Raw genomic sequence first — 26,203 nt, 5'->3', positions numbered from 1 at the left:
TGTGGATCATGTTATGTGGATCATGTTATGTGGATCATGTTATGTGGATCATGTTATGTGGATCATGTTATGTGGATCATGTTATGTGGATCATGTTATGTGGACACTGATAGGTTAACCCCAAAGTAACACAGTTTTCAGTTGGTTACATCAGCAGATCAAGCCCATGACCAGCTGGGCTCTGGCGAGTTTACGCCATTTGAATGGGATTAAAGGGAAATGATATGGGAGTGCGATGAAAGTGGCTAAATCTACCATTTGTAAATTTAACACCACCAATGCCCTTACTTAACAGATAACAACATGTGTTAAGAAAGAACTTGCCACTAAAGCCACATATTTGTTTTCTTGCCTAGGTTTTGACACATTTTGTTTCAATCCTGCACATAGCCCTAGATTTCAACACAGCTTCCAAATACACCGCACAACGTTGAAAAACAAGCATTTACAATGCAATGGTCTCGGCAATATTATAGGTAGAGCTATTGGTATTGCTCATTATTTTATTTTTATTTTTATATCCCTAAATAAATAATTTGTCATTTCTATTGGCATTAGCTTTTTTTTTGCATATGTGATACCTATTGGGCAGTTCCAAAATGTGCTCTTTCTGCACATTTTTAGTTCAAGGGAGTGTCCATAGTAATTTGAGAGTGATTAAGCTATTGACATTGTAAATAACAATGCCGTTTCTTTAAATGTTTTAAAAACAAAAACAAAAAAAAAAAATGTCATGAGCAATGCCAATAGCTCTAACTTTAACAATGCCGAGACCGTTGCATTGTAAATGCTTGTTTGTCTTTACCAAGGAAAACTTAAACCCTATTTTTTATCTTTCATCTTCTCTTTTCCTTGTTTATTTGTTTTCCTGGGCTCTTTCCTACCTTTAAGTCAATTTTTAAAGACTCTTTTTATTGAGATTTTTTAGATTTCTTTTTTTTATAGAAATGTTGGTTTTCGCATGTTATGGTAGAGAACTCAAATGCCGAGGTAATACAACAGTGGCTGAATAAGCAAGCTCCAAACAAGCATTGCCAAAGCAAATAGGTCCCACCTTTCAAGTGAAACTTTCAAGCTATTGGCCTTGCTAATGCATGTTTGCAAAGCAATTTGAAAAAAAAAATACCTAAACTGGAACCAAAGCAAACCTATCTTCAAGTACTTAGGAATGTAACACTGAATTCAATATTTTCAAGCATTACGAAAAGCAATTTTTGTTTTTCAAAATGTGTGCAGAAAACTCTGATTAGGATCTAAAAAGTCATTGCACGTGAACCAGCATAAAGACAGCACAGAGGAATGTTTGTAGGTACTTAAAGAACATAACAGCTGTCTGATGAAGTGTCAAACTGTTTGCCATTAATTAGTTCCCTGATGCGAGACGTGCAAGGATGCAAGTCAAGGAACCAAAAAGAGATTTAAAAAAATGTTATGCCCCAGATTTAAAAAAATGTTATGCCCCAGAACTGGAACAAACACAAAAAGACAAAGGAAGTATGCAAATGAGATTGACAAAAAAAGCAAACAAAAAGCTGTACAAAAACAAAATCCTACCAGTTTGAGTACAATCGCGGCCTCTTTTTATTCTCCTACTGACCACCCCCCGCCCCCATTCTCCATTTAACTTGCCAAAATCACTGACTCTGCTTTTTCTGTTGCTCGCCCCAAACATCTCTTCTCACCAACATACCACACCCCCACCTGGTGTTTCTGCTCTTTCTTTGATGCTGAATCCAATTTTCTCACACCAGGTAATGGACAACTGCACCCCAGTGGAGGCGCATAAACAACATCGTACCTCAGCACACGGACCTATACACACAGTGCTTTGTGAAGACCTGGAACACACGCGGACACATTTTCCTCTTTCTATTGACAAACAGAAGTCACATTTAACCCCTTGGGTGCCAGGCCTTTTCCCCCTCCTGTGCCTGGAACTTCCTTAGCGGGTGGGTTTCATGACGAGAAAGTCTCGTCATGGAGCACAGTTGCGCTGTGCCCATGACGAGACTATCTCGTCATGGGCACTGAAGAGGTTAAACCTACAATCTTCCCTAAGCAAACACAACTACACCCTTGCCAGAGCGGCTGGAGCGGAAGAGCTTGGAGAGCCGGCGGAACCCAGGAGGGAAAACTGTTTCAACATACACAGAGCACGTCTGGTCGGGTTGTTGAAGTTGTGTGGTTCTGTAATAATGACTAACTCTAGGGGGATACACTCACCGTCAGAAACAACACTACGCAGGGTGGGTGTGGCATCAAAAGCACTACAATGTATGGAGCCTGTGATTTGATGTAGGTCGATGCATTTCTCCTGTTTAAACTGCATTTTTAGAACATTTATAAAAAGTTTTTTGGGTTGTTGTTTTTTTTTTTAACTGCACTATGACCAGATAGCGCCTTAAAGGCATTCCAATGGCAGAAAGGCGGTATCAGATGTTGAGAACATAGCCGGTTATAAATAGAAACTCTGTATTGCATAAACGCGATGGGTGCCTGTGGCGGGAGGAGTCTCGAGTTCCTACAAACATTACATTGGCGGTGGTTCTGGGGCTCACTGCAGGCTCGAAACCAGTTCTGCTGCAATGCGAGGAGCGGTTTGGGATTGTGCCTTCGGTGGGGGATGGGAGAGCAGGAAACTGCAGCTACAGGACTCGGCCGGTAATTGGAGGGAACACCTCCTGGCAGAGAAGAGACGGAGCGGGGAACCACGGCTTCTGGACAGCGCTAGAACCCAAAAAGAACACACATTCGGGGATGAACTGCCTGCCATTCCTCCTCCCCCCCCCCATATCATGCGACATTTGAAATACGTCTACCTGCCGCCGACAAACATTTCACTCAGCCAACGACTGCAATATAAGGGCTATTTTAATGAACAAAGCGTCTTCTTTCTGGTTGGCCTGCTTCTAGGCGATCCGTTTTTTTCCGCAGACAATGAAACTTAATTTTCTTTAATCCCAAATGTCCTAACAGACCACAATGTGTGATCCTGGGCACATCACTTTAGCGCTTAGTTTCTGGAGATGCCGATAGGGGTGGGGGGCGGGGGGCAGGCAGCAGGGAATGGGATGGAGAGCTCGAGACAGGACATCCCCAAAACTCAGCAATTTTTAAGAAATTCATCTTTGGCAAAGACAATAGCTTAGGCATTTGCACAGAACAGTACCGGCGGCGCTGGCAATAACGTCATCTCACTGAAGGCAGTCCTACAAAAATGGCGGATGGAAGCTTCGAAACTTTTTCAGATTCGGGGGCGTGTTCCTGCTGTTCGAGAAAGGGCGTGGCTAAAAAGTGGAAAGAACAGCAAGGAACACGCCCCCGAATCTGAAAAAGACGGAGCCTATTTGGAGGGACGGCTCTCTCCTCCAATGGCTGGCCTCCGTTTAGGAAGCCAGCCAATGGAGGAGAAGCTAAAAGAGGCGGGCTAAATAGCCACTCTAGAAAACATTAAATCTCCGACTTCCGGTTCTGCCTTCGGCAGACCGGTAGTCCTCGACCTAATAAGCATTTCTGTTTAAGGTGTCCTTCAGTTAACTTACTGGGTAGTGTATTTAGTGGTGGGCTAGAATGGCTCTTCTTTAAATAGTGCCACGGATGCATGAGGACCCTGGGGAGTCGGAAATTTCAAAGAACCAGCAAGGTGCATAATTTCCCTGTGAGCGTGCTATGCAAGCACACAATGCATGAGCCGCAGAGGGCCCTGCGTAGTTTGATATTTAAAAGAATCAGCAGATGCAGGATTTTCTTGTGTGAGCTGCGGCCGAGGGATGCAATGTTGCAGGTTAGAGACCCGCTCCGATTAAACCGATCCATGGGCTCTGTTAACTCAGCTTTTTGCCAGAGGTTGTACAAGGCTTTTTTGCCGCATGCATGGATTAGCTCCACGCATGACTACTACAGTTAAGTTGGATCCTTTAAACTTTGAATTGTGGACTAGGAGCCTTGGGCCCATATCCGGATAGACTTCAATTGGATTCCGTACCAAGTTTTGTCTATGCACCGCTGAAAGTTGCCCCACCCCCCTCCCCCTCCATTTTTCTTTTCCGTCTTGATGAAGACCTTTTGCAAGCCAGGATTGAATATTCAGATCCTTATGGAGGGTGTACATTGATTTATCGGCCACCTATCACTAGTATGGGCATATCTTAAATACCAGAAAGTACACTCAAATAGGCTTATTGCAGTGGCCTGTGAACACTGATGTGTCTGTTTTTTTGTGCTATTGTCATTTATTATTCCTTCCCCTTACATGTCACTTTAACCTCTAGGAGAACTTTTTTCTTGCACTATATGTAGCAACCACAATAACATTCAATAAATGTATGCATTATTGATTGATAACATATACATTGAATTTATTTAGCAAATTGTATTTGTGGTTGGTCTGCTTTCTCTCTCTCAATAACAATCAATTTGTGTTGATTGAATTAATATTGTATTTTCCTTTTCGCTTTTGCCACTAGGACCATTTTGTTATGTATGGAACTGTACCCAGGTCCTTTGGCCATTTGGGTTACCCCATTAGTTTGGAAGTGCCCTGGGTAGTCGGAAAATTAAAAGAACTAGAAGATGTATGATTTTTCTGTGAATGTGCCTTGCATGCACACAATGCATGAGCTGCCGAAGGCTCTGGGTAGTGTAATATTCAAAGGAACCAGCAAGTGCACGATTTTCCTTTGAGTGTGCTATGCTTACACACAATGCATCAGATGCAGAGGGCCCATGGGGAGTCGGATATTTAAAAGAACTAGCCGATGAATGATTTTCCTGAGTGTGCCCTTATGCCTGCACACCAAGCGTGAGCTGCAGGGAGCCCATGGGTAGTCTGATATTTAAAGGAAGCAGCAGGTGCATGATTTTCTTGTGAGTGTTCTATGCATGCACACAAAGCGTGAGCTGCAGAGGGCCACGTTGGCACATACAAACCTTTGATTTCCCCAGCTCTGGCCTTCTTGTAAAGCCCCTTCACGTCTCTCTGTTCACACACGTGCAGAGGAGCATCCACAAAGACCTCGAAGAAAGGCAAACCAGCTGCCTCGTGGATCTTCCTGGCGTTGTTACGATCCTAAGAGACAGAGATGCCAATCATCATTCAAACAATCATTCGTTAGGCTGGGGTAACCAGGCCTTATTATAAACCTATACATTATAAATGCAAATATGAAAATTATAAAAAGCCATTTATTTAATTTGTTGACTGTGGCGAGCACCATTACCTTTACTCCTTTAAGGTTTGCACGCACTGGAGCGCCTGCATACCCCATGACCATGATGCGTATTAAGAAGCTGCGAGCACACACACCTGAAGCTTAAAATGCCGAAAAACAGGTGCTTTCTTTTTCCTACAGACTTCAGAAAAAGGCAAATGTTTTCTAGCAAAACAAAGCCTGCCTCCTTCATCTAACTGAATGAGGCGTCCTATATTTGTCTCCTAGGAATGTGAAAGCAAGACTGCAATCAATTTCAATCTCTCTCTCCCTCAATCTCTACCTGCCTCTCTTCCTCCCCGCCTCTCGCCCTCAATCTCTACCTGCCTCTCTTCCTCCACGCCTTTCCCCATCAATCTCTACCTGCCTCTCTTCCTCCACGCCTTTCCCCATCCATCTCTACCTGCCTCTCTCCCTCTCCGCCTCTCCTCCTCAATCTCAATCTCTACCTGCCTCCCTCCCTCCCGCAGCCTCGGCCCCTTCCGCAGCCTCTCCCCATCTCGCTGCCTCTCCGCCTCCCCGCCCCTGCCCCCCTCTGCCCCTGCCCCCCTCTGCCCCTGCCCCCCTTTGCCCCTGCCCGTCCCTCCCTCCGCCTCACCCCCTCCGCCCTTCCATCTCCCCATCTCCCCGCCTCCCCATCTCCCCGCCTCCCCATCTCCCCGCCTCCCCATCTCTCCGCCTCCCCATCTCTCCGCCTCCCCATCTCTCCGCCTCCCCATCTCTCCGCCTCCCCATCTCTCCGCCTCCCCATCTCTCCGCCTCCCCATCTCTCCGCCTCCCCATCTCTCCGCCTCCCCATCTCTCCGCCTCCCCATCTCTCCGCCTCCCCATCTCTCCGCCTCCCCATCTCTCCGCCTCCCCATCTCTCCGCCTCCCCATCTCCGCCTCTTCCTCTCCCTCTCCTCCTCTCCCCCTCCGCCTGCCTTCCCCCCTCCGCCTCTCCCCGCTGCCTCTCTCCCTTCCCCCCTCTCCATCTCCCCCTCTGCCACTCTGCCTCTCCATCGCCCCTCTGCCTCCCCATCTCCGCCTCTCCCCCTCTGCCTCCCAATCTCCACCTCTCAATCTCCCCCTCCGCCTCCCCCCCCTCCCTCCCTCTGCCTTACCCCCTCCGCCTCTCCCCCTTTCCCGCCTCTGCCTCTTGGACCACAGGTTAAGAACCATTGTCCGAGCCAAACAAAGCGAGATTACTGTAACAGATCACTGTTGTGATCGGAGCCCAACAAGCAGCCTGAGGAGCTGAGATTACAGCACAGACCTTGCTACAGTTTTAGGAATAATGAAGCCACTCCTTAAAACCGTAACATTCCCCTCGACATCCCTGAGAGACAGGGACTTCTCGTAAGAGGCCAGCACAGTATACAATTTCTGAACTACTTGCGGGCACCTTGGTTTTTATACAAGTTATGCTGCTCTATAATGCTTCAGACAAACTTATGGTTGTAGGTAAGTGCACAGCAAGCTTAGTGTTTTGTATGCCAAGAACCTTACAGCACAGACATGCTATGCTTAATGTATCACACTGAAGAAAACACCAATAGGCGCTCATTTAGTTGGGAGCACATGCATCTGTGCTTATCGCAACAATTGTTATTAGCACTCTGGATGGAAGGTTGAAAGCTGGGCAACCAATCAGAAAGCTCCCATCATTCTGTGCTGCCACCACCCCATGTTCCGCTGGTTCGCTGCTGACCCTGGCAGCGCTGCAGGAGCGGACTCTTACCTGAAACTTCAGTGTCTTGCAGTGCTCCCGCAGTCTCTTATCAATCAGCCAGGTAAACACATGGCTGTTAAGGCTCCTCACTTTAATTATGGTAAGCCTGAAGTCAAATCATCCACACAAAAAAAAGGTATAAAAACGTTCTTTACGTTCAGGGCTGAAGGCTGTGCACAGTGATCATTTTACCTGCTGCTGCATTGGGCTTTCCAGGATACAAGAAAAAAAAATCAGCAGGGCAGCAATGGCAACCAAGCAGGAGTGACAACAGGAGAGGCAGTACTTAATTTGTTCTGGTGGTTACAGGTGGCGAGTACCCGTAGTCATTTCTGGGAACCAGGAATTATTTTTCATCATCGGACTGTGACCCAGCACAAAAGACAAATGCAGAAAGGGGAGAAAGAAAGAAGAGAAATATGGCCAACAGTGACAAAATAAGAAAGCAAAGAAGAAAAGAACCTGCAAGAGTGAAATAAAGAGACAGGAAGTGTAGGACAGTAGAAGAAAGACAGGAGGATGAATCAAGACAAGCTAGCCTTGGTATTTGCTAACCCCGGCTTCTGACAGCTGGCTACTATGAAATACTTTGGGTACCTGCACTTCAAGTATTTGGAGTACTAGAAAGTGGAGACATAAGAGCACAAAAACAAACCAGAAGCAAGTGAGGGAAAAGATAATCCAACTGCTGGGATTCTCTTTCTACAGCCTATGTAGGAGTCTCTCCTCAAAACCGGTCCAATTACACTCCTCTCCACCCAGCCACATTTATAATGGTCCACCCACCTGTACCCCTGGGACATCCTCCGAGTCACTAGCTCACATCTACGTCTGCAAATTCAGTTCCCAATTGGGGTCAAGGTTTCATGTCTTTGCCTGGGGAAGAATGCCAGTTTGAGGGACATCAAGTAGCAGACAAGAGATACACAAGACTTGTAAGGAGACGGATCAGTAGCTCCAAGAGGTTGCTACTGCATCATTCGGAGTGCTGTACAGAACCGATCTCATTACACAATCCATAGGTTGACGAGCCAAACCAGTGGTGTGTAACACACACATCTCAGCAGGGTCTAACTCACTAGGCCATCTTACCTTGGCATACGGGGAAATAAAACTGGCAATGCACACCAGGCCTGCATCGGCAAACAATCTGGCAACCTCAGCAATCCGGCGGATGTTTTCTTCCCGGTCTTCTTGAGAAAAGCCAAGGTTTTTGTTAAGTCCCTGACGAATGTTGTCCCCGTCCAGCGTGTAGCAAGGAATGCCATGGCACACAAGGAGCTCCTCCAGTGCCATGCTTAGGGTGGTCTTTCCAGCTCCAGACAGACCTATAATGGTAAGAAACGTGTGCCAATCACGCGAAGAAGTCGTCATTTACAACCACGAGTCACATTTCACATGACTGCACAACTGGCATCCGAAGGCTACTCGCACCCACTCACCTATCCCTCCAGTTTTACTTATGGACTCCCACCCATGTTTACCGGTGATAACAGCAACTTTTCAGGGGCATTACAAAAAAACAAAAAAAAAAACCACACGCTTTAAGGCCAAAAGGGACATGTTCCCTGCCAGTGCAGTACAAGGAAAGAGGACTGCGTCCTCCGCGATTAACAAACTACATAGTGCAACATTCAAAGACATAGCACTTCACCTTGTATAGCACGAATGTTATTAGACATGCAGCATTTTCTCATTCACAAATTCAGCTTGCTTCAATACCAACCTGCTAGAACAACGCAAGGCAAGAAACAAAATGAGGGAGAATGAAGCTCTCCAATCTATAGATCAATCATATCTTTTGATGGAATACCTGGCCAAAGTGTCCACCTGGGGCTAGCTAAGAGTTCGCCTTGGCTGTTGCCTTGCAACTTAGATCGATACTCCACATCTCCTCGCTTTGTTTTTGACTTTCTGTAAGAGCAATTCACCTGAAGAAATGCAAAGCAGTTCCTAAGCAGTTCCTAAGCTTTCAGGGTTGGTTGATGAACTGGCAAGGCAAGCAGGGCGGGACTGGCCGTAGCGGGCATCAGGCGTTTCCATGGGAGGCTGGAAGCGTGGGGCCAGTTCTGCAGGGGTGGGGGCCAGTTTTGTCACTAGGGGCAAGTTTTGCGGAGGTGCTACAATATCGGTCCCAGTAACAAAGGCAACAGTGCTTCACACCTGCACCCCCTTCGGGGGGGGGGGAGAGGAGTATGGGGTGAGAGGGGGACTCCAACAAAATTGCCAGGGCTGCTTTAGGTTCCTAGTCCAGCCCTGAAGGGAAGTCCACTGGAGAAAGCCACTGTTTTATTACAGGGATTGGCCATTGGCTACCTGTGCAGCTAGTGGTTTGTGCCAGCTTTTGTGCTGAGGTGCAACACTATGAGAATGTACTGCAGAAGCAGATTATTCTGGAGAGCACCTAAGTACTATGTGGATTCTGCAGCTAAGCAGAGTAGGGCAATATGAAAGCCAGGGCGTTGGCTGTAAGCTGGTGGCACAGCAGACCAGAAAGACCAGAAAGGCAGGACAGATGAATGGGCAGATTCTGCTCTAGGTGAAGTCACCATTTATCTTGGAAGAATATAAAAAAGAAAAAAACAAGGCAACAGGCCTTTTCCCATTTATGCACCAAGGATCTGTAACAACATTCCTGTAACCATAAAGACAGCCCCAAGGCTGCTTCAATTTAAAAAAGAGTTGAAGACGCACCTCTTTAAAGAGCACTACATCAGAATAAAATAATCCACTATAGCCTTCGAGCTCGACGTAGTGGGCTCTACCAGCCATTAAAGGCCCGCTCCAGCGTTAAAGGCCCGAGCCGAAGGAGTGAACTGTGAACAAATATTGGAATGTTGATGGTCCGGGATTCTACCAGCCATTAGAAGCCCGGAGCACTTCAATGTCTTCAATGTAGCGCTCAACATTTCAATGTTCTAATAACCAGCTCCCTCTCCTATCATTCATTGGCTGAAGGCTTTCTTTCACCCTCTGCAGCGCTGTACAAGCTTTGTGGCTAGGTTTACGCTATATAAATACTCAGCACCTCTGGCATAAAATCTTTTTTCAAGAAAAGACAGGGAGCTGAACTTGAACTATCTCTGATTCCAGTGGATCTACAGCATTCTATTGCATTTTATTGTTCTTTAGCAACTTTACCATTTATATAGTGCTTCAGAGTCCTGACCGGGTCATAAAGCTGTGCGATCTGCACATGTTCATGAAACTCTTTCACAGCACTGGGTTTAATAAAGTGTTCATTGTGTTTAGAGTCATTTGAAGATGCTAGGCAAGATGAGGGAGGTTCGGAGACGTACGCCAACATGCTGCGATGGAGTCACTGCATTTCAGCTACATGCGTTGAGGAATCATCGGACGATAGATGCTGTTGAACTTGTTAACGCCCACTGTTTTATTTAGGACCAAGCTAAAAAATAACAGCTATAAACATGGGTAGAGACAGGTTTTAATGCTCTTCAAGATAGCCGTAAATTATTCTTATTGTTGCAAGGATTAAGTTCCGGCGTTGAGCCATCTGAACGGAGAATCCGTTTGCATCACTGTACGATTTAGTGAAGAAACGGACAGTCAGGAGTGGAGCCAGTCTCGATTGAAGAGCTCTGGATTTGTGGCCAGTACAGATTGTGTGATGAAGGAAAGGATAGGACCAGAGCCATGGATGGCTCGATGAGCTATGAACAATGCTTTGATGCTTGGGAAGTCTAACCAAAGGCAGCTAGTGCAGAAACAAAGCTTAATAAGTTGTTTTGCAGCTCCTTTCTGGATTCTCTGTAGCTTCAAAATCACTTGGAATGTTGCCCTGAGGTAACTGCTGTTTTAACATAATCTGGACTTGGGGGACCTGGGAAGGGCATGTGGGAGGAGTAGGGATTTTTCTTTGAGGTGGACTGCTGCAATGGCACCATGAGAGCATGTGCACAGTGCAAAGGAGAATTGACTGCTAAAAAATTAACTTGTCAATGCTGAAGTGTTGCCCAAGATATTCCCTTTTGCAAAGGATTATGGGGGTCAAGCAAGTCTATGTGGGCTCATTATCCAAATTCTGATCTAAGTGCAGCCAACATGTGACAACAGACAAAAGGCACGCATTTTTGGTAAGAGATTTCGAAATCTATGGTCGATATACACAAAAGTCCTTTTACAAACCAGCTAAGAATAAGCCATCACCCAAAATCTTACATTATTCAAATTGACCACCAAAACATGACCAAAAAAAAGAAAACCACACACACACATATATATATATATATATATATATATATATATATTACCTACTGGCGGTCGCCAGTAGGTAGTTATAGTTAGGACCACGTTTCCATAGGAAATCCGCAACATTCTATTTTGAATAACTTTGGCGCCGGTCGACGAATCCTCGCGAATTTTTCAAAATAGGTGGGGTGCTACGCTCCGCTCCTACCCTGAAAGTCTCGGGGGGATTCGTCAAGCGGGGGCTGAGATAAAAGGGGGGTCCCAAAACGTGTTTTTCCCATGCATTTTTCCATAGGACCTTTAGACAGGGCTACAGCCCGAGCGGCTGAACAGAATTTAATGAAATTTGGCAGAGAGGTAGTCCCCAGGTCAAGGAAGTGCCTTTTGTAGGTTTGGTGTAAATCTGTTCAGTAGATTCTGAGAAAATAGCCTTTAAATCAATATATATATCTGTGGCAGCTTACGGTGCGCTTACCGTGCGCTTACCGCAAGCTTACCGTACGCGTACGGTGGCGTGCGCGAGCGCGATTCTGATTGGCTCTTAGATCTTAGTAAACATTCGAATCGGTCGAAACCAGGAAGCGGCGGCCGCCATTTTCTCTCTCGCTTCCTGAGTTGGGCAGCAAAAACGAACCCCAAAAATGTGTAAAGAGGCAGTTTCATGAGATCCTAACCACCCAGCATTGATACAGGGGTCCCCAAACCACCCCCAAGCCCAAAAAAAAAAAAAATTTTTTTTTCGGAAAATCGCCGATTACGCTTACCGTACGCGTACGGTAAAAAATTGTAAAAAAAAAAAAAATTATCCACATTCTCCCCACCCCGTGTGCAAATGGTGTGTATGGCATAAAACATGTAAGAAGTTAACAAAGAATACATTTCACAAAGATGCGCAAAATATGTCCCCCATGTGCGCACGGTGCGCGAAGCGCATCGTGCGTACATGGCCCATCCCGCTTAACGTGGGAACGCGGTGCGCGCAGCGCACCGCGTGACCACTGTGCGTGCACGGCACTAACTGCGTAAAGTGGGCGCGCGGTGCGCGAAGCGCACCGCGTGCTCACTGTGCGCGCACGGTGCACGAAGCGCACCGTGCGCGCACGGAACGAACTGCGTTAACTGGGCGCGCACGCCACGAATGGCGTAAAGTAACTTAGCATTTAAAAAACCTTGCAAATTCACTGAAAAAACCATAGGTTTCACACATGTTATAGTTAGCTGGACATTTTACTGATAAAAAACCAATGAAATTCCCCCGTTATAGTTACTGCAGGCAACTATAACTCACGCGACCGCAATCTTCTGCTGATGACATATGTGTCTTTATGAAAAAAAAATATTTGTAATATATGTAAAGCTAAAATTTAATGGAAGAAGACATGGGCAAATAAGTGTCTAAATACAGTATTAGCATCAGCAGAGGATTGCGGTCGCGTGAGTTATAGTTGCCTGCAGTAACTATAACGGGGGAATTTCATTGGTTTTTTATCAGTAAAATGTCCAGCTAACTATAACATGTGTGAAACCTATGGTTTTTTCAGTGAATATATATATATATATATATATATATATATATATATATACACACATACACACACAACACATATAAGAGATCTACTTTTGCACTGAGACTACGCTATAGAAGAATGATCACCGTAATGGATTTCCACATTTCTTGGTCGAATGAAAATAATGGCATGGTTCCGATCTGGATCACATAACACCAACAATTCGGCTGTTATTTGTGAAATAGTCATGGTCTAGAACAAGTAAGGAATGTTTTGGTACAACTGAAAAAGGAGCGTGCAATGTAACATAAGTATCACTCAATTTGAGCACTGGAAAAGTTCCATAGATGTCCAATACAGCCAGTTCAATTGAATTCAGTTTTTCTAGAGTCTTGTATATGTGCTCAAATGCAACTTAATTGATTCCTTTTATCAAACAAATGTCAATCAGTCCAGCCAATGCCTTTTTTCCCTTAGGACTTCATCAGGGTTGGACTATCCATGAATCAATTATCCCAACGTTGTGTAAGATGCTCTCCCACATCAAGTGTCTTAATCGGAAAAAGTCTTAATACCAGGTGGCATAGTACCCCTATTCCATCTTCATCACCTGTGTCACAGCAACCAATACGCAGAACATTAGCCTGCCTTGAATGTTCTGGATTTATATTGGTTAAAACAAAGTTACAAGATGTTGTAATTTATGGGTCTACCTCTTAGTCAAAACTTAAAAGCCAAGCTTGTTAGCCCATGTTTAGAATGAGCCTAGTATGAATTTATAGGGATAATGGTTTCCCTCCCTGTCCATCTGATCTCTCAATGCACAAAGCTGCCCATGTGTAACAGAGCATGCATAGGTCACAATGTTCACTGGAAAGGGATAAGAGTAATAAAAACACTATTTGATGAATGTGTCGCAACAAGAATCGATATCAAATACACATTAACTAGTAGACAATGCAGAAGCACAACTATATGTCACCACAGAAGTTCTTAGCGTGCAAGTGAACGGACAGTTCTTGACTATTACTCTTGCCATTGTGTTCCCATTGTCACATTTGTTTTCTTTTCTGTAGGAGTGCAACTCGTATTAGTGGTTTGACAAGAAGAGAAATAACAAAGGACACTTGAAAGATCTCCTTGGCTCAACCAAAGTACTAAACCTCAAAGCTAGAGCCAGTTTATTATTTACAGAAAAGAATCACAATGAAGAATGGGGAACAGAAAATAGCACACAAATCCTAAGTGAATTAAGTAGAGTAGAAAGAGGCATAGGATTATATTTCAGAGCCTCTACAAGACTATAAAAGAGATGTATAAAGAACTACCTGTCAGCCAGACGGTGCAGCCACGAAAGCCACTCCTTGCTCCAACCACTTGGCCTCTCTTGTTTCTGCTGACATGGTGAGCCTGGTAGGTGACATTGGTCGCCCTCTGCATCCCCTGTACAAGAGATTGTTAAATAGGTTAGTCAGGATTCTAGGCGCACACAATGTTGTATAAGGCTCGAATGATCTAGTACACAATGGTAACGAGTAAAGGTAAAGTGTTCTATTTTGTGTGAACTTAACTTTCACCTGCAAGAATTATGAACCAGAAAGAAAGATCAGATAAGGAATAAGCATTAAAAACTGACGGTCTGAGCAGGAGTCCGGTTTTTTTCAGACCCGGTATATACCATTGTTAACGCACAGGTCAGAATTACAAGTTGACTGTTATTTAGTGCAGCCGATGATTATCAGATGTGTTAAATACCTCAGCTTTCATTAGATTTCGGCAGATCAAACCCGGCGGAATTTAACTGGGGATAGTCATGCGGTAATTACCATATCATGCGAATTTTAGTGCGTTAAATACCAAAATCTGCATGTTATTCACCAGAAACTCGTAATAGTTGCTAATTATTTTACCTGATAAATATCAAACCCAGTGGGATCGTTCTTTACCAGGCACGATAAATAGCACAGATACTTATAACCAGGCCCTTAGTGTTTAAAAGATCCGAAATGGAAGATCTTCATATTCTTGGGCTTCCTAAGCTCAAAAACAAACGACGGACAGTGGACTGGTGCATGATCTGAAAGCTAAATTGTTCTGTACCATTTAGAGTATGAAATCAGTATTTGGTAATCACTGACCCCTTCACCTTAATGTTGATGTCTACGCAATGTCGAGGTAGCCAGCACTGGTAAAACAAATAGGTCTAGCTAGTCAAGTGGAAGCGCTCCTTCATTAACTGCAGACTGTGTGTGGTTGTGTGAAGGAGGTTGTGTGAAGGAGGCTGTGTTTGGTTGTGTGAAGGAGGCTGTGTTTGGTTGTGTGATGGAGGCTGTGTTTGGTTGTGTGAAGGAGGCTGCGTTTGGTTGTGTGAAGGAGACTGTGCGTGATTGCGAGAATGAGTCAACGGTTGGATGAATGAATGCACAGATTGATGAATGGTTAAGTGCATGGAGGAAAGCAGGATTTAACAATTATGCAGACTGAGTCCTCAGTATTCAGAAGCGATAATGGAATAGAAAATGCAAATAATTGTCACTACTATGCCACAACAAGCCTTACAGTACACCAGGGGAACACTGTGCCAAGAATGTGCGAAACACCTATAAAACAATTAACACCATTACACCGGTGAAAACATTACACCAGAAGTGGGTGCCACAGCCACAGTGCCAAGAGCCTACAATATGGAAAGAACTACCACCATTATACGTGTGCAAGCTTGTCAAAGGAGCGGGCACCGCTGTGCCAAGAATGCCCATAGTATGTTACACATTACCACCATTGTGCATGCTCAGATTGGCTGCATCACTCTGTAATCCTTAGCGTATGTTCAAATTTCCATCATCGTGAATCTAGATTTGCCACATTACTGCGCAGAACTTAATGCATGTTTGAATTTACGCCATCTCTCATAACACATCAGATTTGATCCACCAGTCAGTAAATATTAATAAATGCGGATATCTTCTCCAAAGCTGGCATAGTGCTCAGTCATCAGCTCAGACCCTATCCTTATGGCCATATTTGCAACTGGACAGCACATGGCATACACCAAAAAGTGGCAGATCTGCTGCCTGCTATATTTAAAGTGCCACTGAAATATGGCAGAATGAGCGTCCACCAATTCTTGGTGGATGGCGCGCATCACACAACTGACCGTGCGCTCATGTCGGAGTCAGGACAGATGAGCAAGGCTTCAGCCATTGTCGCACTCACCATCAGGATTGAAGCCTGGCTGCAGTACTATGCATGCTTACTACTGCTGGCCAATGAATACTCCCAGTCTAGGACTCATTCACACACAGCACCACCACTTTACAACAATAGGCTGTTGCCAATATACCTGCCAAACACACCATTGTAAAAGTCCTGCCGCACACAGCACTGTCGCACCAGGACCACTACTCACTCATCAGCTCAACCTCCAACCTAAGTCCATCTGCCCCTGTTCTGACAAACACATGCAAAGAAACACACACGCAAACAACCACGCAAACACACACACGCCCCTCTAAGCGGGGTGAAGCACTGAGAAGCGCGCCTAGCCTCCACTATCTTCCTGTGGGGATGGGACCAACATCCAGAATTGACCATCTTTCCTTGTCCAGCCTATAGGGTGCAGTCGCAGAGACAAACTCCTTTGCTTTTCAGACCTATACTATGAACAAGCATAACCCATACACCACGACTGACAGAATGGCTGAAATGGGGGCTGGCCCAAAACGTGAACATATGTTGGAACAAACAATAGCCACGCAGAGCTGATCCTTGGCTGCTCTGTAGTTTATTATGCACGATTTTCAAAAGAACCGACAAAAAAAGCTAATGCTTGGTCTGCCGTACCTAAAAATGCACCCGAAAAGTAAATAACAGTGCCAGACAAAGCACCTTATCAAAAAGCACACCGAGTAAAAGATACACTCACCTAATCAGTATTCAGGATTTAATCTCTGGCAAACAAGGTGGACTCGGCTTACGAGGGCAGGTACAGACTGCCCACAGATAATAACAATTATTTTTAAAACTTTTATGTTACAGCTTACATAACTGCAGAGCAGAACTGCGTTCCAGACGTTTAGGTACTGAAAAAAGAAAAGTGGTCTCAAAGGTGTCGGATTTGGAGTTAAAGCAACATTATTCCATTTCCCATCGGTGGGGATCTAATTGTTTTAAGATGGAGTAAAAGAGTAATTTTTTTAAAATGTACGTATGCCAAAGGTTTAGCAGACAAGCATTGGCATAGCCAATAGGTCTCGCCTTTGGGACCTTATAAGTGTTTGGCCATGCAACAGTTTATGTTGTTGCACCAAGGATATTGTGCTGGATGACTGAGCTATTGCACCTTCAGACGCTTGAGGTTCAGGTTTTAATTCACAATATGTTGTAAGACCTTGTGGTTTTCTTGGTACTGCTTCGGTGGGAGGTTTCATGAATCCTACTGCGTTGCATTGTTTTTGGTAATTTGGGACATCTGTTCTGGAGCAATGGAACTCTGTGTATTATCACAAAAGGAAAGGCATAAGTCACACCACTGATAACAACTTTAAGGTAGGATTTAAACCATTTTTTGATGGCTCTAAAATAAGTTAAATAATTAACTGCGGTGCTAAGACTGGTGTGCCAGAAGTGCTGAGCAGTTTTAAGGGTTTGGTTTAAGGGAGACGCATACGTCACATTGCAGTAGCACCAATTAAAGAATAGTTTATAATTACGTCATTGGCGCTGTGGAACAGTCAGACGGGCAAGTCCCAGTGCTATAGCCACGGTCACAGGGCAGCAGGGGAGGACCAAATTATGCCAGGGGTGACTAAATATTGCAGCAAGAGAAGGCAAATTATACGGCATAATGTGGCACATTTTTTAATAGCATTATTTCCATAATTTGCCAGTTTCCCACAGGTTAACATCTGTCCGCGCAAATGTTTCATCTCATTAGTTCCAGTTTAACCTCTTCAGTGCCCATGACGAGATGGTCTCGTCATGGAGCACGGTTGCGCTGTGCCCATGACGAGACTATCTCGTCATGAACCCCACCCACTAGTGCAACGCCCGGCACAGGAGGGGGAAAGGGCGTGGCACTGAAGGGGTTAACAGCGAAAAAGAGCAACAAGCAACAGAAAGAGGGCAAGTCAACCTTTCAAAGAGCCACTCACTGAGCAGCCACGCGTGTTGCTGCATTTTTAGTTACTTTTGATCCGTTTGAGTTTTTTTTGTACATCTGCAAATTATGCAGAAGATTATGGTTTATGCGGCAAATCCATAATAAGGAAACACAGCAGCTGCAAAATCGTTTAGTTCCAATGGCCCTGGCTATAGCCCCGGGGAACAGTGACGTCAAAGTGCTGTGGCACGGACGTTCGAAAAAGGAGGTCCACTTTAAGACTCAGCAAGAGTGTTGTGTGTTTGAGTTGTGAGTTTAGGGACCTGGTAAACACAGAATTCAAATGCAGATAATAAATATATAAAATATATATGTCGTTTTAAACCGGTCTCGGAAATACACTCATCAGAACCAAGGGAACCAAGCAAACCGCATAATAGACTAGTAACGTTTTTTCTAGTTTTGCCGTTTTTATAGCGCTAACTCGAAATCAGACATCAGTTTCAAGGTGATTCAGACGGTCTCCATTCCCTCATGCATCAATAATTTAGAGATCGAGACGCTTCCTTTTTACAAGGAAATATAAATACAAGCGAATGGAGACCAGAGTAAAACAAGCATGTACAATGCAATGGCCTCGGCATTGTTAAAGTTAGAGCTGTTGGCATTGCTCATGACATTCTTGTATGTTTTGGTTTTTAAAACATTTAAAGAAACGGCATTGTTATTTACAATGTCAATAGCTTAATCACTCTCCAATGTGAGACCTATTGCATTTGCACCCACACACAGAGCCACACACACATACAGAGCCACCTACACACATACAGAGCCACCTACACATTCAGAGCCACTCACATAGAGCAACCTACACACAAAGTTACCCCCACCACTCACATAGAACATTCTACACACAGAGTTACCCCCACACAGAGCATCCCACACACACAGAGCCTCCCACACACACACAGAGCCTCCCACACACACACACACACACACACACATATACGCTACAGCCAGGGCTTTAAGAGGGCCGGGTCTCACCAGTGAAGAGCATCTGCAGTTTTTTAAATGGGGCCTCGAAACAGGTCTCTATCGGGCTCTGTTTTGTGCCCTGGCACCAGCGGTCCGTTTTTTGTCACAGCAGGCACATTGACGTGCGTGCTCACTTTTCTCTAGTGGAGAAATTAGCTTTAGCGTTGTACCCTTTAAAGATTTCCCTTCTCTTGTTTTTGCCAAATCGATGCTGTCCGGAATAGTTAAGACATGGTAATGACTAGCTCCACAAAGTGGTTTCGTGGGCAGAATAATTTCGGCCTCGCTGGATGCACACGTAGTTTACAACATAGGCAAATTACCAATGGCTAAATCTGAAGTTCTGCGAATCTCAGTCGTAATTTACGAACTATGCAGTATTTATGCAAAAGCCACTATTGTATGCAGGTGCCAGTGTACGGTGTAACTTTGCGAATAATCATGATGTGCACAGGGTCACACTGTGGAGAGCACTGGCGGAGATCTGTAGCCCGCAAGTATGGCACAGTATGGTGTGATGGAGTACCTATATAGCGCTTACTAGCCCTGAAGAGGCGCTAGAGCCGTGTTCGGAGAACAGCTCAGCGCATCCAATCCCTTTTCTTTTACACTTTAGGACATGTATGCCTACATGTATGGGGGGGGGGGGGCTTGTACAGCACCAGAACGCATACTATGAAAGTACGCCAGATATGCTACTGTCCCCGGGCACCGAACACCCTGAGAGCTCTGGGTCCAGTTGACACTATGCCATGGGGAGAGGGGGGGGGGGGGTGTAACATAGGGCGATCACTCTACACCGCATTAAGGTTTTGAAACCTCCTTTTAAATAGTCTCGAAAATTCCGAGCGATCTCATAATTATTAACCTGGTAAACACCACACTGACCCTACTACCTACAGATCCAACAGTACAGTTCCCCCGCCCATGCACCCCCACCCCCACCCCCACATCCCACCTTCGTCCAGGTACTTGAGCCTCTGCATCTCGGCCGGGACCCCGGCCACGGTCTCCAGCCATTCCTTCAGCTCCCGGAGCCGGGTCTGGGGGTTGCACCCGGGGACAGAGAACAGCTCCCCGCTGGCTTCTAGGTGCACGGTGACTGTGTACTGCCGCCCGCCGTGGGAGGAAGCCAGCTTGGGGAGCCCCTGGAGCCGGTAGCCCGTAGCCAGAGGCCGGCTCGGGGAGGAGGCGACGAGGCCGATGGGGCGCGCCATTGCCGAAGCAGAGCCCTCAGCGCACCTGCCTGGTTCGGTGTCTTTGGGAGCGGGACAGACGCGTCGCTAGGTGACAGGGGCCATAAGTCCTCCTCCCCACACAGAGGAAGGCATTAGCATCTCAAACCAAAACAAAAACCAAAGGAAATGATGGACGGAGTGTTGAACATTGCAAGCATTCACCCCCAGTCAACTGATCTGGGTTTAATCCATCACCGTTCTTTAGCCCACTCTGCCACCCCAGTTCAGACATGGCCATATGCAAATCAGTCTGACCCTGTGCCTCATGGGAACAGTCCAGCCCTCACTGCCAAGCCATGTCTTCCCTGGACCGAAAACAAGCTTCCTAGGACCGGTTTCTGGCATTTCAGCCGTCTTCAGCCAGGCTTGCTTGAATCCAGTGGCAAAGTGAGCAAGGGACTCACATCTGAGCATACCCTGCCAACTTATGGCGAACAAAGCAAACATAAGTTGGCAGGGTATGCTCAGACGTGAGTCCCTTGCTCACTTTGCCACTGGATTCAAGCAAGCCTGGCTGAAGACGGCTGAAATGCCAGAAACCAGTCCTAGGAAGCTTGTTTCCGGTCCAGGGAAGACATGGCTTGGCAGTTCGGGCTGGACTGTTCCCATGAGGCACAGGGTCAGACTGATTTGCATATGGCCATGTCTGAACTGGGGTGGCAGAGTGGGCTAAAGAACGATGGTGGATTAAACCCAGATCAGTTGACTGGGGGTGAGTGCTTGCAATGTTCAACACTCCGTCCATCATTTCCTTTGATGTTTGATTAGCATCTCAAACGCCTCACTAAAAGAGAAAACAAAACTCATTCGGGCAGGGGACATTTTGGGTTGGATATCTGAGGCTGGCAGATTCAAAATAACGTTCATAATAATATGAAACCTTGCTCACTTTTTACATCTACCAGTCAGACGCTGAATGCGTTTACACGATATGTTTTGAGAGTTCCGTAGTTATATTGTATCATTGCCCTTATAGGGCATACCCTGTTGCAGTGCCGCTGAAGCGCATCAGACGGGTGGGCACGGTGTTGTATAAATTGTTTCATTGTTCGAGTAATTGCGTTGTAATTACCTTTACAATATGCTTCTTACTCTGAGGCGCCGAACAAAATAATGGAACCGGGAAAGAGTTTAATGTCTGTGTTAAAAAAAAAAAGAAATCCGAACAAGAGACGAGAGTAGGGGGGCGAAGGACAGAAAGGCAGGGAGATAAGCGAGCATCTATGGAAAGAAAACACACACCGCCGCCTTTCTCCGAGGCGAAGCAGAAATGCCTCGGACAAACGCAGCGGCGGTTTCAGATTCGGGGGCGTGTTTTTCTTTTCTCTCCTCTTGCCATTGGCTGGAGGAGAGAAAAACACGCCTAAAAAAGGGCGTGGCTAAAAAGTGGAAAGAAGAGCACGGAACACGCCCCCGAATCTGAAAAAGACGGAGCCTATTTGGAGGGACGGCTCTCTCCTCCAATGGCTGGCCTCCGTTTAGGAAGCCAGCCAATGGAGGAGAGGCAAAAAGAGAGGCGGGCTAAATAGCCACTCTAAGCATCATAAGATCTCCGGACTTCCGGTTCTGCCTTCGGCAGACCGGACGGTCCCTCGACCTAAAAAATGAGCAAAACATTTTTTTTTCACAGCTAGGATGTGACAAAAAGCAGAAAGGAAAAGCATTACATTTCTTTCAAAGTAGAAAGTCGAAAATAAGTGAAGCGGTCAACATCTTAAACACTTTTGTGTAGAAAATGAACTCTGTTCTGTCCAATGCATGTAGAATGCAATGTAAACAGGGTTTACATTGCTAAACATCATAATTTAGTCCTGGACTTTTATTTAATTAATCAGTCCTTTCTGGGAGGTCTAGTCTGACTGTGCTTAAACCAATAGTGCTAACACACCTGATCGGATTGGTGAAACGCTGACAATTGAACTTTGACTTGTAAATGATGTGATCTGGCTATCAATGTATATTATATATAATAATATAATTATTATTATTATTATTATTATTATTATTTCTGAGTTTGTAGAGCGCCTGGTTACACTATACAGTGTGTCCCCGCGCTATCAAGGATTGTAGCAGCACCTACTCGGAAAACCAAGAGAGCAGATGATTAGCCTTTGGGGAAGAGAAACGTCTTCAGCTCTTTCCGAAAAATCAGTTCTGATGTTTCTGTCCGTAGTCGGGGGGGGGAAGGGTGTTCCATCTGCGGGCAGCTAAGGAGCGGAACGACCTCCCACCCATCCTGGCTCTCTTGATTCTAGGAATCGATAGGAATCCACCTCCAAGGGAGCGCAGCTGCCGAGCAGGAATATAAGGAAGGAGCAGGCTGCGCAAGAAGCCCGGGCATTTCCCCTGAATTATTCTGTGGGCAACGCATAGGGCCTTGAAATCAACACGTTCCTTAATAAGAAGCCAGTGTAGTTTCTCCAGGGATTTTTTCGAGGAAGCTCTTCTTGGTAACCGAAGTACCAAGCGAGCGGCGGCATTTTGGATAGTCTGGAGTCTTCGATGACAGCTTGCATTTGCTCCCAAATAGAGAACATTCCCATAGTCCAACCTAGAGGTGACTAGGGCATGTACCAAAGTTTTCCTAGCAGATTCCGGGAGCAGGTCAAGCGTCTTTCTCAGTTTGCGAAGGATAGCAAAGCAGATGCCAGAGACACACCGGGATTGGTAGTCAAATGTCAGGTTTGAGTCAATCCAAAAGCCTAAATTTTTCACCTGATCCCTTGGAATCGGCAGAGGTCCCAAGGCCTGCGGCCACCAGGCCGAGGTCCAAACTGAGGGAGATCTGCCGACGATAAGTACCTCTGTCTTGTCACCGTTCAGGCGGAGGCAGTTACTAGCCATCCAGGCTGAAAGGTCTTGGAGACAGGATGTGAATTTACTAGCAGCCTGCTCAGCTGGCTGGGTCAGGGCAACAACCAGCTGAGTGTCATCGGCATATGTTACTACCTCAACCCCATACTGCTCAGCAATAAGCGCCACAGGTGTAACGTATAAATTGAATAGGGTGGGGCTGAGGCTAGAACCTTGAGGGACTCCCTGCCTAAGATCAAAAACATCCGATCTGTTGCCCCCTTGCTCCACATAGAAGCTGCGGTCAGTCAGAAATGATTCTAGCCATAGCCACGCTTTTCCCGTCACCTCCCCCTCTCTTCAAACACTGTAGCAAGGTGTGGTATGCTACAGTGTCGAAGGCAGCACTGAGATCGAGAAGTATCAGTGCTGCTACTTGCCCTTCGTCCACATGCTTCCTCAGCGCCTCTGTAGAGAAAAGTAGGGCTGACTCCGTGGAGTGGTGAGCGCGAAAGCCAGACTGGCAAGTGTGGAAAAGGCTGTTCGCCTCTATGTGTGCTGTGAGTTGTTGGTTGGCCAATTTTTCGGCAAGTTTGGAAAAGAAGGGTAAGAGGGAAATAGGGCGTAGGTTGTTAAGCTGAGTGGCACTCACTTGAGGTTTTTTTTTTAGGGGTAGCACGACTGCTTGTTTCCATCCAGGCGGAACCTTGCCTGAGTCAAAGGATAGAGAAAGTATGTGTCTGATATAGGGGGCTAAGAAGCTCATAGAACTAGCTAATATTCTGGCCGGTGCGGGATCCCTCGGGGAGCCTGATTTAATTCCCCTCGCTATTGTTGTCAAAAGTTCCTCCTCAGGAACAAGGAACTGGCTGATACAGCCTTCCTTCTCATCCCCCCATCTGAGTTCCTCGTGGGGGGGGGGAGCCTATTGGAGCCAGTTCTGGCATCACAAGGAAAAGTGGAATAGATGTCCAACACCTTTTTCTGGAAGAACTCAGCGATTTTGTTGCAGGTTTGCGCAGAGGCGCCCGCCAATTCATCTAAGGAGGCTAAGGTTGAGATCTCTTTATAGATCATAAATAGCTCTTTAGTGGAGCAGTTAGCCCTGTCAATACAATCGGTGTAGAACGTTGCCTTGGTTTTCCTAATCAAGGCATGATAATTCTTAAGGCAGACTTTATACTGCGTTCCTGCTTCTACAAGATAGGCCTTTCTCCAGGCTCGTTCTGCCCGTTTACAGGCAGCCTTGGCTTCTTTTAGTTCCGCATTAAACCATGGTGCTGATTTGGTTGATCGCACCGGGCCCTTGTTAGACCAGGGAGCTGCTAAATTCAGAGCCAATGTAATATGTGCATCTAAGTTTTCGCAAGCCTCATTGAGGGTAGTGCCCAACTCAGTGGGGGGGCCTTCCTGGATAAAGCTGTCCCTGAACATATTATAAGAGAATTTAGCCCATTTTCTTTGTCTTCTCTTGATGCAAGTGGTTTGGCTCCGATTATTATAATCCTTCAAGTGGAAGGAAAAAGGGACAAGGTAGTGATCTGTCCATATCAGAGGTATGGGGGGTTCCTGCTTAATATTATCCCAGTTGCAGAAAATGGGATCCAGCTGATGCCCTAGACGATGTGTGGGAAGGGTGGAGCATAGTTGTAACTGCATAGTATGTAACTCTTGTCGCATCTCTTGTGCTGCTGTATTGTTGACGTCTTCCAAATGAAGATTGAAGTCACCTAGCAGGAGATATTTATTAAAGCGCATGGCTGAGGAGATGGTGTTATGTATCAAACTATCAGTGAAGACCTTGCTGGCACCAGGAGGTCTGTACACTAATAGGCCTTTAATAACCGTGTTAGTGTCAATCAAAATGGAGAAAGCTCCTGTTTCACTGTCTGCAACATTGGCGGACTCTAGGGTGCATGTAACACTCTCCCTATAAATTATTGCAATACCCCCACCTCTCCCGCTAAGTCTGTCTTGCCTACAGATTTTATAACCGTGGGGAAGAGCCTCCGTTAATTCAGGGTCCGAGTCCTCATTGAGCCAGGTCTCTGTTAAAAACAGCATATCCCATTTATTATCAGTCAGGAGATCATGAATCTCTAGCCTATGTTTATTTAGGGACCTGCAGTTGAGCAGGGCGCAGCTAATCTTCCTGCTGTTACCCTGTGCATTGTGAGTATCAGAAAGTCTCCCTGTGGAGTGTTCTCTCAGAGTATATCCACAATGCCTACATGGTAGTTCATGATCATTCTTGCCAATATCCATATTATGCTCACACTCCTTAATGATCTTCGTGCGGAGATTGGTGAGCTCCTCCTTTGTGTAAGGGCGAGGTGGCAAGAAACAGCCAGGGGGTATGGCCCCGTGCCCCGGTCGGCCGCGGACGGGCGCAGGCGGGCTTGCCTTAGGCGCGCATCCGGCACGCCCGCTGCGCTCGTCCGCTGCGCGTATGACACATACGGGTTAAGTACCTTCCCTTCCGGCGGACGACTAGACCGCGTCCTGCCGGAAGTGAGTTCTGGGTCAGAGAGGTGTTTTCTCCCGCCGCTCAAACGGCAATGCAGCCGCGGCGGATCGGGCAGGGACACCAAAGAAAAAGACCAGAGCCCCGGAATGAGGCAAGTAAAAGCGTCACAGTTAAAATATATACACTATTAAAATGAGCAATATTACTGCAAGAAAGAGGACATTACTCTCCCAGGCGCTAGGTAATGAGGAGTGGCGCAAACGTATCACCCCTAAGGGTATCAAGGCGCTGAGGGGCCGTCGGAGAGATTAAGTGAGCTATTGCCCAGAATCTCATGATGCTGAGCTGCGGTTGGTGAGCGTACCGCGAGCCCCACCCTCCGGAGTCTGCCGCTCTGGATGCTACGCCATACCTCTACGAGAGAGATTGTGGTAATTAAGTGCAGTGCTGCATATGTAAAGACAATATCAAAACTGTCAATGATGGCAAGCAGAGTGCAGGGTAATGTTTCCTACAGGTGGTCATTCCAAGGAAGGTAATGATTATGTGGGCATGGAGCATACATCATTACATCTCCATCCAGATTCCCCTCCCTACACCTAAAGGAGACAGTTGACTTGATAGTCCTCTTTAAGTCTAGTAAAAGCGGTGCCAATTTACCCTATAAGTTTAATCACCGGTCCAATGTTTTCCACCAGTGAACTCGATATTTTTTTTATGCTGTTCATTGACAGAAGCTAGTTCTGCCGAGAGATACACAAAAACAGATGTTGTTTAAATGCAATAGTAGATACCTAACAATGTTAACAGGAAAGTTATGAAAAAAAATAAAACGAACCAGAAACAATAGTAAGATAAGTGAATTTAGGACGGTGTCCTATTCTACCCAGTTTACTCTTGTGCGTGTGCTTATCAATTTAATCTGTCC

The 26,203-nt window shown here is 45.9% G+C and overlaps 1 protein-coding gene across 1 annotated transcript in view; it reads right to left on the bottom strand.

Moving 5' to 3' along the window:
* PAPSS1 (3'-phosphoadenosine 5'-phosphosulfate synthase 1) overlaps positions 1-26,203 on the bottom strand; it is a 269,730-nt gene that overhangs the window by 204,850 nt on the left and 38,677 nt on the right. Inside the window, exons 2-4 of the mRNA XM_085641395.1 lie at positions 13,970-14,084; positions 8,014-8,249; positions 4,930-5,068 (exon numbers count right to left, since the gene is read on the bottom strand). Coding sequence (XP_085497521.1) covers positions 4,930-5,068; positions 8,014-8,249; positions 13,970-14,084 — 490 coding nt within the window. The remainder of the gene's footprint in view (positions 1-4,929; positions 5,069-8,013; positions 8,250-13,969; positions 14,085-26,203) is intronic.

The sequence above is a fragment of the Triturus cristatus genome, chromosome 2_2 (genome assembly GCF_964204655.1).
Source record: "Triturus cristatus chromosome 2_2, aTriCri1.1, whole genome shotgun sequence".
NCBI lineage: Eukaryota > Metazoa > Chordata > Amphibia > Caudata > Salamandridae > Triturus > Triturus cristatus.
This window is presented reverse-complemented; position numbering and strand designations above follow the sequence as displayed.